The sequence below is a fragment of the Pteropus medius genome, unplaced genomic scaffold, assembly GCF_902729225.1.
Source record: "Pteropus medius unplaced genomic scaffold, Ma_sr-lr_union100, whole genome shotgun sequence".
In the NCBI taxonomy this organism is placed as follows: Eukaryota; Metazoa; Chordata; class Mammalia; order Chiroptera; family Pteropodidae; genus Pteropus; species Pteropus medius.
In genome coordinates this window covers 3,620,786-3,639,073 of record NW_024354502.1, presented here as the reverse complement: position 1 = coordinate 3,639,073, position 18,288 = coordinate 3,620,786, and the positions used below count along the sequence as shown (strand labels likewise).

The 18,288-nt window shown below is 42.5% G+C and overlaps 1 protein-coding gene and 1 pseudogene across 1 annotated transcript in view; both read left to right on the top strand.

Annotated features, from left to right (window-relative positions):
* Window positions 1–3,442, top strand: part of FER1L6 (fer-1 like family member 6) — a 98,632-nt gene extending 95,190 nt beyond the window's left edge. The window contains exons 38-39 of the mRNA XM_039853752.1: window positions 1,811–1,911; window positions 3,253–3,442. Coding sequence (XP_039709686.1) covers window positions 1,811–1,911; window positions 3,253–3,436 — 285 coding nt within the window. The 3' untranslated portion in view covers window positions 3,437–3,442. The remainder of the gene's footprint in view (window positions 1–1,810; window positions 1,912–3,252) is intronic.
* Window positions 3,443–11,513: 8,071 nt separating this feature from the next.
* On the top strand, window positions 11,514–11,632 carry LOC120595765 (uncharacterized; annotated as a pseudogene).
* Window positions 11,633–18,288: the final 6,656 nt, after the last annotated feature.

The window sequence follows — 18,288 nt, the reverse complement described above, 5'->3', positions numbered from 1 at the left end:
ACCTTGTTTCAAATTCCTATTGGTCAGCTTATTGCCTGGGTGACCTTGGGAAAGTTATTTGACTTCTATGGCTTCATTTCTCCATCAGTAAAAAGAGAACCTACCTTGTTTGTTGCTATGAAAGATGATAGATTAGATAGATAGATAGATAGATAGATAGATAGATAGATAGATAGATAGATAGATAGATAGATAGATAGAACAAACAAATGAATGAACAAATGAACTGGGACAAAGTGGGTGTTCAGCAAAGCATGGCAATTCCAGTTAGAGTTACAGCACCATTACTCTACTGTTGATAGATGTGTAGAAGAGTAACTAGAATGGAGAGAAACCTTATATTTTTTTCTTTCCTGATTTTCAAACATTTTCTGAGTGCCCATATATGTAAGTTTATTGTTTACGGGGCCAATATTTTCCAATAGGAATGACAGACTCTGTGTGCGGTGTGTGTGTGTGTGTGTGTGTATTTAGTATTTTGACAGGACATTGTGTGTATTCTGATTGCCGCCCATCAATAAGAACGATGAAACCATCTAGGTTTGAACTCATGACTTGACTTGTAAAAAAAAAGCCCACTGCTCTTCTTTACTAATTCAGGCAGCCATGCCAATGCCTCTCTTCTCCAGCTTCAACCACACTCCAAATACTCTACCTCTCTCTAATTTCTCCCATGATTACATTTTCATGGCTGCCAGCAACCAAACCTGCTTGTTAAGAAGTCCTGGCTTTTTCAGGGTGACTAGGTAAGTTAACATAAGACCATTGGTTCACCAGAAACTTAGTTGTTTGTTTTTTTTTTGCTGGGGTAGGACAACAACTATGTCTCAGAAGTCAGGTAATGCCCTGGACACAGGTGTTTAAGAAAGAAAGCTTTAAAACAATTGTAGGCGCTAAAATACTTCAATGATGCTCCTTTCTTCTACCAGTTCTGTGTCCCTCCGACTACCTAGAATTCAATCCGCAAAACCAGAGGAGGCAGAAGAAACTTCCCTTCACCAAGAACAGAAACTCAAAGAGATCAAGGACCCTAACCTTCCTAATCATTAAGTCCCCAGCGCCTGAAACAGTGCCTGGTGTACAGGGGATCCCCAGAAAGTAGCAAATGAATGAATGAACAAGAAAGAATGACTATTACCTTTGCAAGGTCCCGCCTCATTCTTTGATAACCCAAGACTTATGTCATTGCCAATACCTTTGGGACAATTCTCTGAAGCGGCGCATGACTCACAATTTTCAAACCAGAGAGGCCGTTTCTTATTGAGGGAAAACAAGAGAGAAGAAGTGCTAGAATAACAGGAGAATTGTAAAACAGTTAGTAGGGACAACAGAAACAATGAAGGATGACAGAAAAGCCATTTAGCGAATGTTGGGACACACCTACCTGTTTCCTCTTGAGAACCATTGACAGCGAAGAAAAAAGTAGATTTCAAAGAGTTCTGCCACTCAATAAGTCCCCTTTCTAATTCCTACGAGTTTCTATAATTAATATTATTTCTTCAGATATTTAATGATTACATGCGAAACAGGACGTGTGACTGAGCACACGCGTGTCTGTGTACATGCGTGACTCTCTTGCTTTCACAAACCTCAACGGGAACATCTGTACCATCTCATCTGGAAGAATTACAATTCATCATAAAAAAGGGCTTCTCCCAGGACCAAAAAGACAGCGATATCTCTTAAAATAAAACAGCAGGATAGTCAGAATACTTCCTGGACAATCTCCCACATAATAACACTTTTTCTAGAAGGTTGGTGACGCCCCAGCGGGACTTGAAAAGAACCAGAAACTTGTGTCTTTGTGCAGGGCAAGGTCGAAGCCGAGTTCCACCTGGTCACTGCAGAAGAAGCCGAGAAAAATCCTGTCGGAAAAGCTCGAAAGGAACCGGAGCCTCTGGCCAAGCCCAAGTGAGTGGAGTCGTGAGTGGGAGCCTCAGAAATGGGACAGGCTTTCACCATCCCCAAATCAAAAATGGGGGCGTTTCTCCAGGGGATCCCTGTGGGAGCACCGAGAAGCCAGGAGGCAGCCAATAGGTGCCACCAATCCATATAGCTCCTTATTTCTATCATTACAAAATAGTCTAAAAAAGACAATCCAGAGCGTTTGGCAAATGGAGAGGGTGCTTCTCGGTAATACTCCACATAAGCATTTCCAGAATAATGTCATGTATTTTTTCTCTCATTTTTATGTGAATTTCACATGATTTTTTTCTACTTGTTCTCCAATCACGCATACATAATCATCTTCATGTTTTATTTATCCTTTGCTGAAAAGTTTTGCTTTGTTTCCATAGTTGTCATAGTTCGGATTTTTTTTAATGGCTGTAGAATAGTCCATAGACTTGGTGCCCATAATTGAATTGGTTGCCGTCCCATAATTGAATATTTAATTATGTCTACCTTTTTTTCCATTATCATAATATGATGAAAATGTTACCCCTTTATAAATTATTACTTTAAAGTAAATACTTTAAAATTACTAGAAGAAAGGATTACCTTATTCAATTTAATCCATGGTTACATATGAACTAAAAAGTAAATACACATAGATATGAAATATGTATACAAAACGTTGTTTCAAATTGTATTTGTGCTATTCCCCTCGACACCCCAAGTGTCTCGAGATGAGTGGTTCTTTCTCTATCTATCATAGTGTTAGGAACACAGAGGATGCTTACTTATTGATTAATTCAAAATTATTTATTGCGCTCTGGCAGTGTGTACCTACTGAAAAAACACTTTAAAGAACACAAAAGAAATATAAGACACGGGCTCTGCCTTCCAGAAGCTTTCGATCTGTTTAGGAAGAACACACAGACTCATAAAATAGTTATGGGGGTGTAGAAGACAAACATGTTAGATTCATAAAGGGGCTAAGTCAAGTGATAAGTGAGACCAGAATTCAGAACGATGTGGACCATGGTGGGCTGGGGTGGTCAGGGTGGGCTTCATGGAAGAGGCAGGGCTTGAATTGGTCGGGGCTGGACGGATGGAGGGCACTCAGTCCTCTGTCTGGGTTCTAACTAGACTCTCGCCCTCCTCCAGACCAACCTGTAAATGATGAGGGATCATTATTGCCCCAAGTGTTAGATTGTTCCTACTCTAAGGCAACATGGTTTTCTCCTGTTCTCGGGCCTCTTCTTGTGGGCTTCTAGAAAGTGGGAGTCAGAAATATATCCTGTAGTCTAGAGAATCCTACGTGTGGACATCATGGCCCCCTTCCCTGACTTTCCCTCGCTTTTCTCTCAGCCGCCCAGACACCTCCTTCTCCTGGTTCGTGAGTCCTTTCAAGTGCCTGTACCATCTCATCTGGAAAAATTACAAGAAGTACATCATCATCGCTTTCATTCTGATCATCCTCATCGTCTTCCTGGTCCTCTTCATCTACACCTTGCCAGGAGCCATCAGCCGAAGGATTGTTGTGGGCTCGTAGAGGACAGTGGAGCACCCGGGCCCCTTCTACTAATCCCCTCTTCTTCCTCCTCTGGAAACACATGCGTGTGCCCTCTGCAGGCACGCGCCGGGCGCTACGGGGATGCAGCCAAAGGGCCCAGAACCAGTCCCTGTGTCTAAAGGTGGATTAGCTTTTCTCGGAGAAGATGGTAGAGGAGTGGTCCCTCCCTACCCCAAGCCCCGCCACCTCTGTCACACTTACAAGCTTTAAGTCATGTTTTCGCTCACGGGCAGCACGAAATAACGACTCCTTTGTCTCAGAGTAATCAATGGTGACCTCTGATCGACTTAGGTGAATGATGGTTTCTTTTTTATTTTATGTGATTGGTATTTTTTCTGAGAAATTTAATTCTGGATCTGAGATTTTATTGGAAATGCTTCCTTTTAAATAAAAATTTTGCAGGCAATCAGCTGAACACATCTTAGCAGGATTTTAACCTGACCCATACACCTTAACCTCATTTAACCCTTACAGTTTACAAAATTCATTCACTTCTTCAGGCTGCAAAATGGGCTTGGAGAAAACATCAGATAAATCACCTAAAACAGTTCATGGTTGAAATTCTCATTGAGAGACGAGGCGTTCCTGGTTTTCCATTAAAGTCAACACTTGCGGAGCTTGTGATCAGTAGTCGTGGTGAGTCCTGGAGAAATCCATTTGATTTCTGCTCTGTGGCAATTTCCAAGGGGGAGTTTTATAAATATAAAATATAATTCTGTGTACGTGCATAGGGGACGGGGGTGGGGCTCCATGTGCCAGTAGGCATTTTCTTCAGCCAGAAACACAGGCCCCACCAAAGACGGTGTTCCCACAGGCCGTGACACGCACGCCCATCCCTGGCACCACCGCACGTGGTAGGTTCTGTCACAACTCCCAGGCACTAATTTATTTCAAAGGCAGTCCTAGAAACAGTATCCTGTGCACTTGTATCCTGGGGCCGGTTTTTCTTTAAAGTAAACCTTGGAACTTCAAAGTAACACAGTCTGGATCTGTCTTCCCCTCCCCCATCGAAAGGAGTAAGGAGCTGGCGTTCTCAGTTAAAACAAGGAGACAATGGAGTTGGAGTGTTTGGCCTCACACACACATCAGTATGGCAACCTTTTCTTCTTTCTGTTGGGAGGAGACATTTGGTGGTATTGAGGAGGCTGGATTGGGTTCCCCTCTTGAAACCGGAAGCACTATGGCTTCTGTTTTTTTTGTTTTTTGTTTTTTTTGTTTTTTTGTTTTTTTGGTTTTTTTTTTAGGTAGCCTGGCAAAATGTTACTCTTCTAAAATGAAGGCTGTTTGCTTCCACACAGAAGTCATTCCAGAATGTTCCTGAATTAGAAAGATTGAAGTGTCTCCTGTGTGATTTTAGGCTTAGTGTTGTTGTTCACGGAATTATGGCCCGAGATGCTCACTCCCAAAGCCTTATTTTCCTAAAGTGCTGAAAAATAAAGCGTTTATGAAATCGATGATGTTTCCTAGTGGAATTAGTTGTATAAACCATGGTTCATTCTTACCGTGGAACAAAACAGCCACCGGTAATGACGTAGTCAGAAATACTTGGTATGGAATATACACATGGAGTAAATTAAAAAAAAAAAAAATAGGTTGGAGAACTGTATGTATAGCACGATGTAAAAAGAAAATATATATACATGCATAAATAAACTGTCTGGAGGAATACGCAAAAATGTTAGTAGTGGTCATCTTTAAATAGCAGTATCTTCTTTTTTCTTCTTATTTTTCTGTTTCTCCTAAAACTTCTAAAATAAAAATGTATTATTTTTAATGTAAAAAGTTTAATAAATAAATATAAATTTAAACGTGTTTATTTAAAAATATTTATTGGGCGTCTCCTATGTGCTGGGCAGTGGGGATGCAACAGAGATAAGACAAATATAGCCCCTGTTGCCATGGATTTTGCATTCTAGTAGTTCCTCAAGATCTCATTTTACCTCCAAATTATGGGGCTTTCAAGAAGAGCACCAGGTAAGGCATATGTTTTATGCATGAGGTTTAAGAAAAAGCACATCGTACATCTGTGGTGTTGAAAAGGAAAAGAATAGCATTATTTTGGGACAGATTCAGAAGTAAGGTATTATACTTCCTACTGGATTCTGGACAGTAAAATAAAGTCAAATCTTGATAAAACAATGCACCTTGTTTAAATTCACAATAAAATCAAGCTGAAAATTGAAAATCCTTTGAAGTGAAATAGAGCTCATCAACTTGGCTTTGAGCAAAAGTATTCAAAACATTTTCAGATAAGATAGTGTTGTAAGAAATATGTGAGAAGAGATAAGCAATGATGATTTTGGAGTCAGCAATATCTGGTGTTCCATACATAGATTATTGCTTATGGCCCATCCTGCATGGAAAAAAACAAACAAAAACAATAAATCCTAGGCCTACTTTGCAACCCTGGCCCTAAAGATATTACACTTTAAAAATAAAACAATTAAAAAACTCATTTCCCAAGAAGTTGTCATGAGTCCCTATTTGTGTTCTTAAATAAGATTAAATTTATTCATTTGGCAAGTCGAAGTTTTCTTTACAGCTTAAATCTGTTTCAGATTTAAGATTTGTTTATGTGTTTTACAGTTGAATCCTTTTCCGCAAACTCAGCAAAACAAAATTAATACCAGCACCAGCACCACCACCAAACAACCCACAGGATAGGAAACCCAGTTCTCTGTCTCTGTTAGTTGAAACCTTTCTTTTTGGTACCTTTTTTTGTAAATGGCAATTACAGGACTGACTCCAGAGCCAAGGCCAGATGGTGTTTATCTAGTCAACAGATAATTACTGAGCCTCCTCCTCATTCCAGTTGCTGTGATTAACACTGGAGACACAAGAGACACAAGAGTACACAATCAGATAAAGTAAAATCTCTGCTCTCATGAGACAGAGTTTGACACAGAAAAGACATTAATCAAATAATCACTCAGATAGATAATTATAGACTGAAGGATTGAACAAGGGCAAAGTAGTGAAATCAGGAAGAATATTACGAAGGGTCCACACCTTGTCTGGCAGTCAGGAAGGCTTCCTGGGGGAATGGCTGAAGGGAGATGAACGATGAGGAAGAGAGATGGAGAGGAAGAAGAGCACTCCAGATAGAGAGGATGGCATGTGCAAAGGCCCTGAGGTGGGAGGGAGGGAGGCACATGGAGGGGTCTGAAAGAGGGTAGGTATCAAGCGAGAGGCAGAGGGTCCTGAGATGGGTCTGGAAAGTCAAGTAAGGACCACATCCTTAATTTTTTAAGAGCAATGGATAACAAAGGACTTTTAAGCAGTGGAGAGGTATGATTAGACTTTCATTCCACATGGAGAACAGATCAGAGGTACTGTAGTCCACCCTACAGAAAGGATGGTTGTTTTCACTTAGTAATGGTGGCAGAAGAGAGAAGTGGAAGGTAAGGAGATTATCACTTTAAGGCTACAGGGTGGTCTAATAGGGAATTCAGGGTCTAATATTGACTGCTTCATACAAGCTGTGTGACCCAAGCCAGCTAACTTCACATCTCTGATCTATACTTTCATTGTCTGTCATATGGAGAGGTTCGTATACATGGTGATGAAAAGTCCATGGCATATTCTTGTGCAAAGGTAACATGTTGATGGCTTTATAACATAGAGTGTTTGAAAGGATGGATTGAACCCAGAGCCAGAATGTGAAGGGCTTCGAATGCCATGCTAAGAAGGTTGGTCTTTATGCAGCAGAAAGTGGGGACCCCTGGGAAGATTTAAGCAGAGAAGTTGTGTGTTGGAGAAATGGCTCTGCCTACAGTGCATGATGGGATGACAGGGACAAGATCCAGAGGCAGGGGGACATCTTAGGAAGCAACAGCTAAACCCTGGTGGGAGATGAGAACTCGTGTCACAGATGGAGAGGAAGAGCCAGATTCTTAAACGTTGATGAGGTTCCCCGCTCCTCTGCAGCCCCCCACCATTGGCACCCGAGATGCCTGCCAGAGAAGACAGGGAAGTTTGAATCTGGCTGCACCATTTCTATCTGGGCAGGTCACTTAACCCTCTCACAGTCTCAATTTTCTCGCCTGCTAAGAAGGAATTATTATCTACTTGGCAAGAATTGTGAAGATTGGAGAAAAGGTGTGTAAAGTGTCTAGCATGTGCCTGGCATGAGGCCAGTCCTCAAAGGATAGTAGTGAGTAGCACGAGCATCATTTCTGTCATTTCTGATAGAATCAACAGGATGCGGAGTCTAAGTAGGTATAGGAAGTGAGGAAAGTGCATCAGACCTATGTTTTAGAAATGTCCTGGCACATGCACCAAGAAAGTTTTCAACCAGTAATATTTCCAAGGGTAATCTGATACTGTAACAGATTACAATGAACTCTGTGGATTAAGACAATACAAATTTACCATACAGTTCTGTAGATCAGAAGTGGATTAAGACAATACAAATTTACCATACAGTTCTGTAGATCAGAAGATCTCGCTGAGCTAGAAATCAAGGTGTCTACAGAACTGCCATGCTTCCTGCAGCCTCCAGGGGAGAATCTGTTTCCTTGCCTTTTCCAGCTTCTAGAGGCTGCCTGCACTCCTTGGCTCTGTTCTCCACCTTCACCTCTACCATTAACTATCTCTGTGCCTGTCTTCTGCAGTCTCTCTCTGACTATAGCAGGAAAAACTCTTGCTTTTAAGGACCCACGTGATCACACTGGATTTATCCAGATAATCTAGGATAATCTCCCTTTCTCAAGGTCCTTAACTTAATCACATCCACAAAGACCCTTTTGCTTTTTTTAAAGTAACATATTCCCAGGTTCTGGGGATTAGAACGTGGGCTTTTTGTCGAGGAGGCATGATTCTGTCTACCACACTGAGTATTATCACCCGGGCTTTGCAATTCAGGCCAATTTGGAAGTCATTTCAGTAGAGCTTTGAAAGTTGGTGGGATGATTATGGTATGTGACCGAAGGAAGCTCCATAGACGCTTTTCTCTCTGGAACAAGCTGTTTCCATCCTTCGTTCAGACTCTCAAGCGACAATGTCTCAGGAAAAAAAGAAGGATCCATTCCATGCCTCTGACTCAATAAAACCCTCACAAGCACAGGGGATGGACGAGGTGTGTTCGGAGCTGGACGAGGTGCATTTGGAGCTGGAGGTACAAGGGCACTGCCATTTCCTCCCACGTCTCTGCCTCAGGAGCCTCCAGATAATCCTCTTAAATTCAGCTTTCCTTAACACGGCAGTAATTTTTCCAAATCAATAGAGAACAGGTGTCTCTGCTCTCCGTAGTTTATAAAGGGCAATTTGAGAAAACAGCAACTCTGTTTTTCTCTGAATCATTGTACTAGGGGAAAGACTTAACATAATGGTAGTAAAACTTGGCCAGAGACACTTACTGGCTGTGTAACCTTGATGAAGTTACTCAACAACTCTGAATCTCGTCTTTCTGATAAGTACAATGTAGATGACATCCATCTTATAGGATTGTCTGTGTGTGGGCATGTGTGGTGGTGGCCGGTGGTCCTTTCTGTAGATAGAGATAGAAGAATATTCATAAAGTGCCTACTTTACTGTTTGATTTTTAAAAATCATTCCTGCATTTCTGACTGGGGGCAGCCCCACCCACCTTAAACCAGTCATCAGCCCCTTAGAAAGGAGAGAGAGGAGGGGCCTGAGAGAGGGGCCTGGGTTTGGATCTTATCATATATCATAACATCTAAATTAATGGTCATTTGCTATTTAAGAAATAACCGATGTCTTCTGAGTGCTGTGATAGATTATGAAGTGATACATACATTTTCTCACTAATTCTCCCAACCGTCCCATTTTGTAGACAAGGAAACAGCTCCAGGGATTTCCAAGACCCCTCACTCATTCGTAACAGATCTCAGATCCAAACCCAGGCCCCTCTCTCAGGCCCCTCCTCTCTCTCCTTTCTAAGGGGCTGATGACTGGTTTAAGGTGGGTGGGGCTGCCCCCAGTCAGAAATGCAGGAATGATTTTTAAAAGCTCATCCATCCCTTAGGGGTTCAGTCACAACCCCTAGAACATTTCAACTGTGTTTTACACAACCCCGTGGATGCACGTTTGAGTCCCTCTCTCTCTCTCTTTTTTTTTCTTTTTAATATGAACCACTGCATTTGATGGTACAAAAATGTAATAGGCATCTCTCATTCATGCTGCCTGGTTCTTTTTGATTCTTTTCTCCTTTTGTCACTTCTTGGAATGAGAATCTCCCCCATCCCAATGCAGAAAACAGCCTCCGAGCTCTTTATAAATCAGACAAAGACCTTAGATTTGGAAATTAGCTATATGAAGGAGCAGGCAGGATAGAAGGCAGTTGATCATCTAGAACCCGCTGGCTGCATTCCAGATACCCATTCTCACCTTCCTTGTTGGGCAGGGAAGCCCAGCCAAACCAGGGGCAGCCACGTGCTGAGTGCCGAGAGCACGTCTTTCATTCTCTTCCTCTTGGGAGTAGCTGGGGCTCTGTGAGCATAGCTCCGCGGTAGGGCTTGGCGGACATCTCCCTAAAGGGAGTTCACTCAGCTGACAGAGCCTTTGTGCCTCTTCCTCTTCCTCTTTCGTCCCACCTGAATTGTGGATGTGATGGCTGGGGCTCCATCAGTTACCTTGAATCATGAGGCAATCTTGACTATGGAAGACACCACAAAGAATAGTGGAGTAGAAAGATGGGATGTTAGGCTGCTTTTGGCATATGGACCCTCCATATCAACACTAATTTCACAATTGCTGGGGCAGGAAAACCAAAGCAGTGAAACTCCAACACTCACTATTAAATGCTTCCACTTGGAGGTAACACAAGACTCTTTCGCTCACATTTTATTGGCCAAAACAAGTCATGTGGACATGCCCAACTTCAAGGGAGCAGGAACTACCATCCCCCATGTGCTCAGAAGTAGAGAACCAGATGCTGGTGAATAACAGTAATGCTTTCCACATTGCGGGTATGACGAGTCCCCGTTTACAGATCAAAAAAATAGGTGCCATAGCTAATTACTAGGAAGTTCTGTTTGGTTTTAAAACCATCTTCTTTCCTTATTCCCAACATAATAGCTACTACATTATTATGTATTAGATGTAGACTATTTTCTCCCTAAAGACCTATACAATTTTCCGCCTGTACCTGTATTTGTGATGTTTATGATGATTTAATGAAAGGGCTTGCTAACTGTAAGCCAACTGATTTTTAATAAAACAACAAAATTCAGAGTGTGGTGAATCATTTTTATGGCTTTCCTGAGTTCCTTCCCCAGATCCACTTACGGCTTTAAGAGTCCATTTGGGGCTCTCAGGAAATACTCAAGTGGCCCTTTTCTTCCTGTAGCATTCAAGAAGCAAAGCTGGAGTCATGGCAGTTAGGATCCGGGCATGCAGAGGCACCAGCCGTGGCCACTACGTGTAAGTAAATTTGCACCGATGTCCATTTTTTAAAATAAGCATTAGAAGTGCATGACTCTCTGCTCATGTTGGTCCTCCCCAACAGCAGGGGGCTCCCTCTCCTATGCCAAGCCCCAGTGTGCTTTGTTCACACCTTGCCTATGATCCGGAAGTGTTTTATTTGGTGCTAGAATCAATATGTACTTGTCATTGTGCCTTATTTGTTCATCCTTGCATACTGAGCCCTCAAGTCCTAGTGACCGATGGTAGAAACGGGATTGCAGTAACAGTAATAACCCCCAAACTGGAACTCTCTTGACCCAATTCGATCTATAGGAGTTCAGCTACCTAAAAAGTCTTATTCCCTCCCACATAAAACCTTAAGCCAGGCCCAGGACAGTTTACCCACCATCATTTTACCTCCAGCTACAAAGGCAGGAACAGATATGTGGACAGAGGCGAGACTGGGGTGGCCGTGTGACAGTGTTGGTCAATGACAGGTATTAAGTCTGCTGGCTGAGGCTTTTGAAACACTCTGGTTTTCCTGACAAAAGGAGCGTCACAGCTTTTTCCCTTTATTCTATCCCCTGATTTCTTCTTGGAATGTAGATGTGATGCTTGGAGGTACAGCAGCCATCCCTGCACATGAGGCCTGAAGCCAAGGCCAATTATAAGGTGTCAAGAAGTGTGAAGGGTCTACGGCCATGCCACCCTGAACAAGCCCGATTCCGTCTGATTTCGGAAGCTAAACAGGGTCGGGCCTGATTAATACTTGGAAGGGAGACCACCTAGGAAGACCAAGTGCTGTAGGCATAACAAATAAAAAAAAAGGGATTGTAAACTGACAAGATCCTTGCAATCTGTGAGGTCGACCAAGGGTTGCCTCGCCTAAAAAAAAAGAAATGTGAGAAGGAACCTTAGCTCTGCACTGGTCCACTTTAGACTTCCCATTACATGGGGGAAAGAAAAAAAAACAACCCTAACCTGTTAGTCAGGTTTTCTGCAGCTTGCAGTCAGCAGCAATCCTGACTGGTGCAGAATGGCAAGGCACGCGTCTCCAAAGTTACGGATGATATTAAAATTGCTTTCAAAGAAAAATACACCCCTTTGAGTCTAAATGTAGAGGGAAGGCAGGGCAAGAGGCAAGGACCGACCAGGTTTGGGAGCAGAGGCAGAAGTCCGTGAAACTGTAGACTGCTGTAACCCATTTTAAGAACATCCCTCTCCCCATCCTGCCACATCAGCATCACTCACACATAAGCAGAGGGCAGGGGCAGGTGCGAGAGCGAAGCTAAAACCTCCCTGCAGCTCTTCAATAATTCAGTGACTTGGTCATTTGGCGAGTTGGCTTTCAGTAAATTAGCTTTCAGAGAATTGATTTTCACAAAGCCTGTGTTTTCAGCTGGAACCATTGCCATTGCTCAGGGCTGCAATACTCCTCCAACAGCTGTGCACTCACCTGTGCCAGAGCTGGGCTGCGGCCCGGCGGAGGGGTCGTGGAGAGGGGACAGTGCCCCCCTCCTCTCGTATGCTCCAGGAGGGACCCTGGCAGGGATCCTCCCGTTCAGAGCCCTGCAGGAGTCTTGGCTGAGCAGCTCATTGGCATTTGCTCTCTCTCTGGAGGATTCAGGCATCAGCCCCTTGAGTCGGGGAGATCTGGGCTTTACTTACACCCAGGCTCCCCTCTGAGAACTGCGGTTTCATTCTGGCCAGGCTCTTGGTGCCCGTCCCTGGCAAACCTAGTGCTCCTTCCCTCCTCAGCTTCTCCCTGCGGACCTGGGAATGGTTGCTTTGGGAACTAAGTGGATTTCTTGCTCTCTGTTCTGCGGACAGGAAGGCCGATAAGGCTGCCAGAGACGGCTTCTGCCGGATTCTCTGGTGCCAGGAGCTGTCGGACTTGGTGGTCCAGGACGAAAACCAGGAGGTGTGGGGTGGGAAAAAAGACTCATAGAAATCTGAGTAGAGACTAAAACCAAAAGTCAAGAAGACTATGCAACTGGACCCTGAATCTGCAGGGTTCCCAGACAGGAAGGAGACAAGAGGGTAGAATGTGGAGAGACCAGAACCAGTAGGAAGGGTCAGAGCAGAGGGTGGTAGTCAGAAGCCAAAGTCCTACTAGAGAGAGGCGTGCCGAGGCTCTGAGAGGAGGGCGGGAGCCCTGGGTACAGGGGGAAGGGGCTACCAAGACCCTACCCGCAGGGCTGGTTCAAGCCATCTTTGCCTTATGTACCACACCCCTGAGGAAAGGGATCTCAGGATGGGTCAGGTCTGGGTGTTTTTTTATTTGTTTGTTTGTTTGTTTAATATATAGACTTTATTTTTAAGAGCAGATTTAGGTTACAGTAAAATCGAGTGGAAAATACATAGAGTTCTCACACACCCCCTGATGCCACACACGCACAGCCTGCCTGCCTGTCAACATTTCACACCACATTTGTTACAACTGATGAACCTACATGGATGAATCATTATCACGCAAAGTCTATAGTTTACATTAGGGTTTATTCTTGGTATTGTACATTATATAGGTTTGGATGCATATATAATGACATGCATCCACCGTTATAGTATCACATGGAGTAGTTTCACTGCCCTGAAAATCCTAGTGGAGACAGAAGAAAAGGGTTTCTTCCAACAGCGTCCACTGGCACCCCTGTGGCTGATGAGAACTGGGGTAGTTCGTGAATCGGGTATGAATGTGGGGATCACATTCGGGATGTAAATATAATGATAACACCCTAACTACTGGTGATTCTTATGTTCTTTATGCTCTGCTTTTCTTTCTTGTTTATTTTTTTTCCTAACATCTGTAGCATGGTAATAAGGAAAAAGAACTAAATTATAATGAAACAATAGGAATAAAACTCGAAGATCAGTAATTTGAATAATCAAACCCATTTTTTAAAATGTGACCCTTAGATCATTTTCTCCTGTACCCCAGTTGGCGTGTATTCTGAGAGGCAAAGTTATATTTACCAACTGATGCAGAATGAATGATGAGCAAGGACCATGAGAAATGGGTCCCACATTTACCCTGATGACCCTCAGATTATCCAGTGGTAGCACTGCAGTTTTTAAGAAGTTTCTGTTCTACTATCTTCCCCTTCTCAATCATAATTAACTGTAAGTTCTTATCTGGATTCTCTCAAAACATAGACAGTATTATCTTATTCTTTCCCATATACCTTCTCTGAATTGAAATCGTGATTTCATGTTACGCCCTGCATTTAAGCAGCATTTCTCACCTTTTAAGCAAGCGAGGCTGATGACACGATTTGCTCTATTAACCGCTTACTCAGGTTAGAATCCTAGGAGATGGAGTTTTGGTCTCAGATCAGCTACTTCCTGAATGCACGGCCTTAAATGTCCCTAAGACTCTTCATCCAAAGAGTGGAGCTGGGCAGCACTTTCCCCCCAAGTGTCAGAGTGTCCCTGGGGATGGGGGTGGAGATCAAAACCAGTGCGGGTGGAAGTGCTGCGTACACTGTAGGGTACTGTCCAGTGATTTACAAAGGGATTGACCTTTTCGCCTTAGGTGCCAGGAAGCATAGAAACCAATTCAACTAGTAAATAAAGAAATTCATTCATTCATTCATTCATCTATCCATTCATTTATCTGAAAGGCATTTCCGGATCACCTTCATCACCTCTGTGTTTGGAGCTGGAGACCCAAAGATGAAAAGGAAAATCTAGCCTGGGACTGAGTCTGAAAGGTATAGGACACAGTGATGCTGTAGGTGTCCAGATGACCTTCCACCCACTCTTCACAGTACTGGGCTCTGAGACCACAATGACACAAGTCTGATCACTGCTAGGATGGAAAAGCAAAGCTTCCGCCCACTTCTCCTCTGGTAACTGATAGAAATTCACATGCTCTTTCCTTTTTACAGGAAAGGAAAAATAAACACTTTAAAAATGACAAAAGTCCTTCATTCAGGAACCTGGACTCGGACCTCATGAGACAGTAAACACTTGAACTAGCAGGGAGTAAAGATCTTCTCTAAAGAACATCCACTGGAGAGGCTGAAAATAAACTTTTTGAAAAGCTGAGCGGGTGGGTCTCATCCCCTTCACATCAGTTTATCGCAAACTCCTTTCCAAGCTCTGTCTAGAAGCACAGGAATAATCAAACACACATAGACAGATACACACACAGACAGAGGACCTTCCATCCCTAGAGGACTGAGTGAAGACAAAGAACAGAATGACTCACTTTCCCACAGACCAGATCTGCTCCACAAGTAGGCAGTGCCCCATGTGACGTGGCAGCTGCTGGAGAGACACCTGGCTCCCCCCAAACCACATGTTAGCTCAGCCGCTCCTGTTCCACTCCAACCTGCCCTATGGGTATCTGTAATTTCGTTCTTTTAGGTTAAGATATGGTCTCTGTTACAGGGTTGGTCAAAGTGGGCAAAATGGGGCAAGTCAAGTTCCAGGTGTTTGCAGAAAGAAGGAGTTACCAGTGAGTTGTCCAGGACGGAGAGACCCTCTCCAACATGTCTAGCAAGAAAAGGCTCTACGCAGTGGTTCTCAGACTTCAGTGTGCCCTAGAATCATTTGGAAGCCTTGTTAAAACGGATTGTTCCCTCCGCCCCCATACACGGTTAGGTAAATAATTTCAGATGGAAAGGTACATGGTCACAGTACTCTGAGTCTGATTTTCCATTGTCTCCTGTCATCTGTTGTGGCTACTGAGAAGTCAGTGTCACTGTGATTCCTGCCCCTTGGGAGGTAAGCTGCCTTCATTCTGCGATAGCTATTAATTTTGTCTCTTTATTTACTTATTCTGAGGCACTGCTACACTGTGTCCAGTTTTGGTTTTGTTTTCTTTGTTTGGAGTTTTGTTTGTTTTTGATGCTGGTTGGTCGAATTTTTTTTTTTCCCCCCCATTTTGAGAGCTCAAGTCTTTCTTCGGTTCTCAGGCGAGGAATCTTCAAATGTCACCTCTCCAGACATATTTTATCCTTCTTAATTCCTATTAGAGGTGCGTTGTATCTTCTTATTCAATTCTTTCTATTTCTTATGCTTTCATCTTTTCTATCTCTTTATCTCTCCATATTTAATCCTACAGTTCACCGATTAACTATTCAGCAATCTCTAGGACAAATCAACTGCCTATTTTTGCTTCATAATCACTGTTTTTATTCAACAAGCAATTATTTTATTCATTCTATTATTTCTTAGAGATTATTAGTGGCTCCCCCCACATACACACTACCAATAGTTTTTTTTTTTTTCTAACTTGCCCCTGTTTCTGGCCTATACAAATTCCCTTATCTTATGTTAGTATGCTTTTACATGCTTTTACTTTTTTATTTTTATTATTTCTGTGTGCTTTTGAAATGAGGGCACTTCTCTCATGCTCGACTCGTCATCTGGAGTGAGAAGTCGCAGCATCCGCTCTTAATCCTTTTCAGTTCCCAGCAGCCTTCAGGAAGCCAGTCTCGGAATATCTCTCAAAGCCCAGAGATCAATTTGCAAAATGCACGTGGCTTTCCTTTAGAGAAATCCCACAGTTATTGTTTTTGCTATCTCTCTGTATTCAGGAAGCATAGTGTGCACATGGTTTGTCTAGCTACTTCTTCATTCCCTTGATTCAATTTAATATATAAAGAAGACAAGGAGAGGAAATAAAGCCATTTGTTCAGGTTCCCATCTGAAGTGAATAACTATATATGTCCCACTTCTTAACCCTACTGTAGCATATTTATCCCAAGAAAATCAAATCTATAGATTACCAAATGGTCATGAGAGCAGGATGGTTCATGCCTAACATAGGGCTGTGCACGATCTGTTTATTGACTGAATGAACAGTCTTGAAAAGGAAGCAGGACATGTTCCATTAAGGCCATTTCTCAGTTGAGGAGACTGAGGGTTAAAGTCACAGCCAGGTAGGGCTAGAACCCAGAATTTCTGACACTGACCCAATACTACACAGCCTAGGAGAAACAACACAACTTTCGTTGATGATTTACTAATTAGACATTTCTCAGAAATGTGTTTATTCTCTATGTGCTCATATGAACACATAAAAGATAGTTAATAAGATATTTGTTTGATTAATATGATTAAATGAATTACTATGACTAAATAATTATCCATTTCTTTCTTAATCTTTCTGTACTCAGGGAACATCCTAGAATCAAATAACAGCATTAAGAACCCTCTCCCTAGAAAAATGCACATCTGCACACAAACATAAAATTTTGCATCAATTTCAAAGGGTTCCCAGAGCTCCCAAACCTAAGTTATGCATTAAAAATCTCTTTCAAAATCTTGGTATTTTGGGGCTTAGAAGACGATGCATTTCAATTTCCTCATTTCACAAATAGAAAACCGAAAACTAGAGATAGGAAGTTACTGGTAGATGGATCCCCGAGCAGATGCAAGGAAGGCATGGGGCGTCTACTGTTCGCAAGTCCCCTCAGAGTGAGCTGGGGAAGGAGGTCCTCCACCTCCCTAGGACGTCAATCATGCTCGGCACTGTCCTCCTCGCCACTCTCACCTTCCTGAGCTTCCTGTCGGTAGAAGGGACCTCCCCAAAGCATCGCAGCTAGTTAGGAGAAGGCCTGCTTCTGGAACCTAGGTCTTCTAACTCTCAGCCCGCTGCTTTTTCTGTAACAAATTTCGTCCCCCAGCGTCTTCAAACCTCATTCTCCAGGCTTCCGGCGAACTCCTCTCCTTCCGTTCTTTATCTGGGGGGTTTCTATTTGCATTGGCCGCTTTTTATATTGCATTCACATTTTTTAAATAGAAGGGAATCAAAATTTCTTCTCTCCTTTCATTCTTTTTTGGAGGGGGTTCTATCTGCATTGGCTGCTTTTTATACTATATTCATTCTTTTTTAAATAAAAGGGAATCAAAATTTCAGTCCATAAAGTGATAGTTAGATCAAGATGATTGAAACCAAAATCACTTGTATTTTTCCACTCTAACCAAAATCTTTAAAAGTAAGTAAATCATGACATGTCATTCTTTCCAACACTGAGAAAGCAATGACACAATTATAACACACTGATAGGACAAGATAACCATATGACACTTGAAGTCATGTCCTAAAAGTGTCACTAGAGGCTTGGGTAAATCTTTATTATGCTAAAATAAATTAAGATTAGAATAAATGATATTTGTGCAGAGATATGGGCTCAGAGCAAAATTATGTTTTGTAGTTGATTACACACTGTGATTAAACCAAATGCATTGACCCTTCCTGATAATAAAAATTGTTAACTGCCTCACAAACTTAATTACATAATGATGGATAAAGCAGATTCACTCGATAGAAGCTGAAAAACATATCAGACAAACAACAACGATAAAACCCTTTCAGGGTTAACTCCTGCAAGGCCTCCCAAAATATATGAAGGACAAGATATTTCTGAGTGTTTAGCCAGTGGTGGAACCCAGGTCCCAGGGAAGGGCAATGAATTTCCCAAATTATACAGCAGTTAAGTTATATAACCCAGATT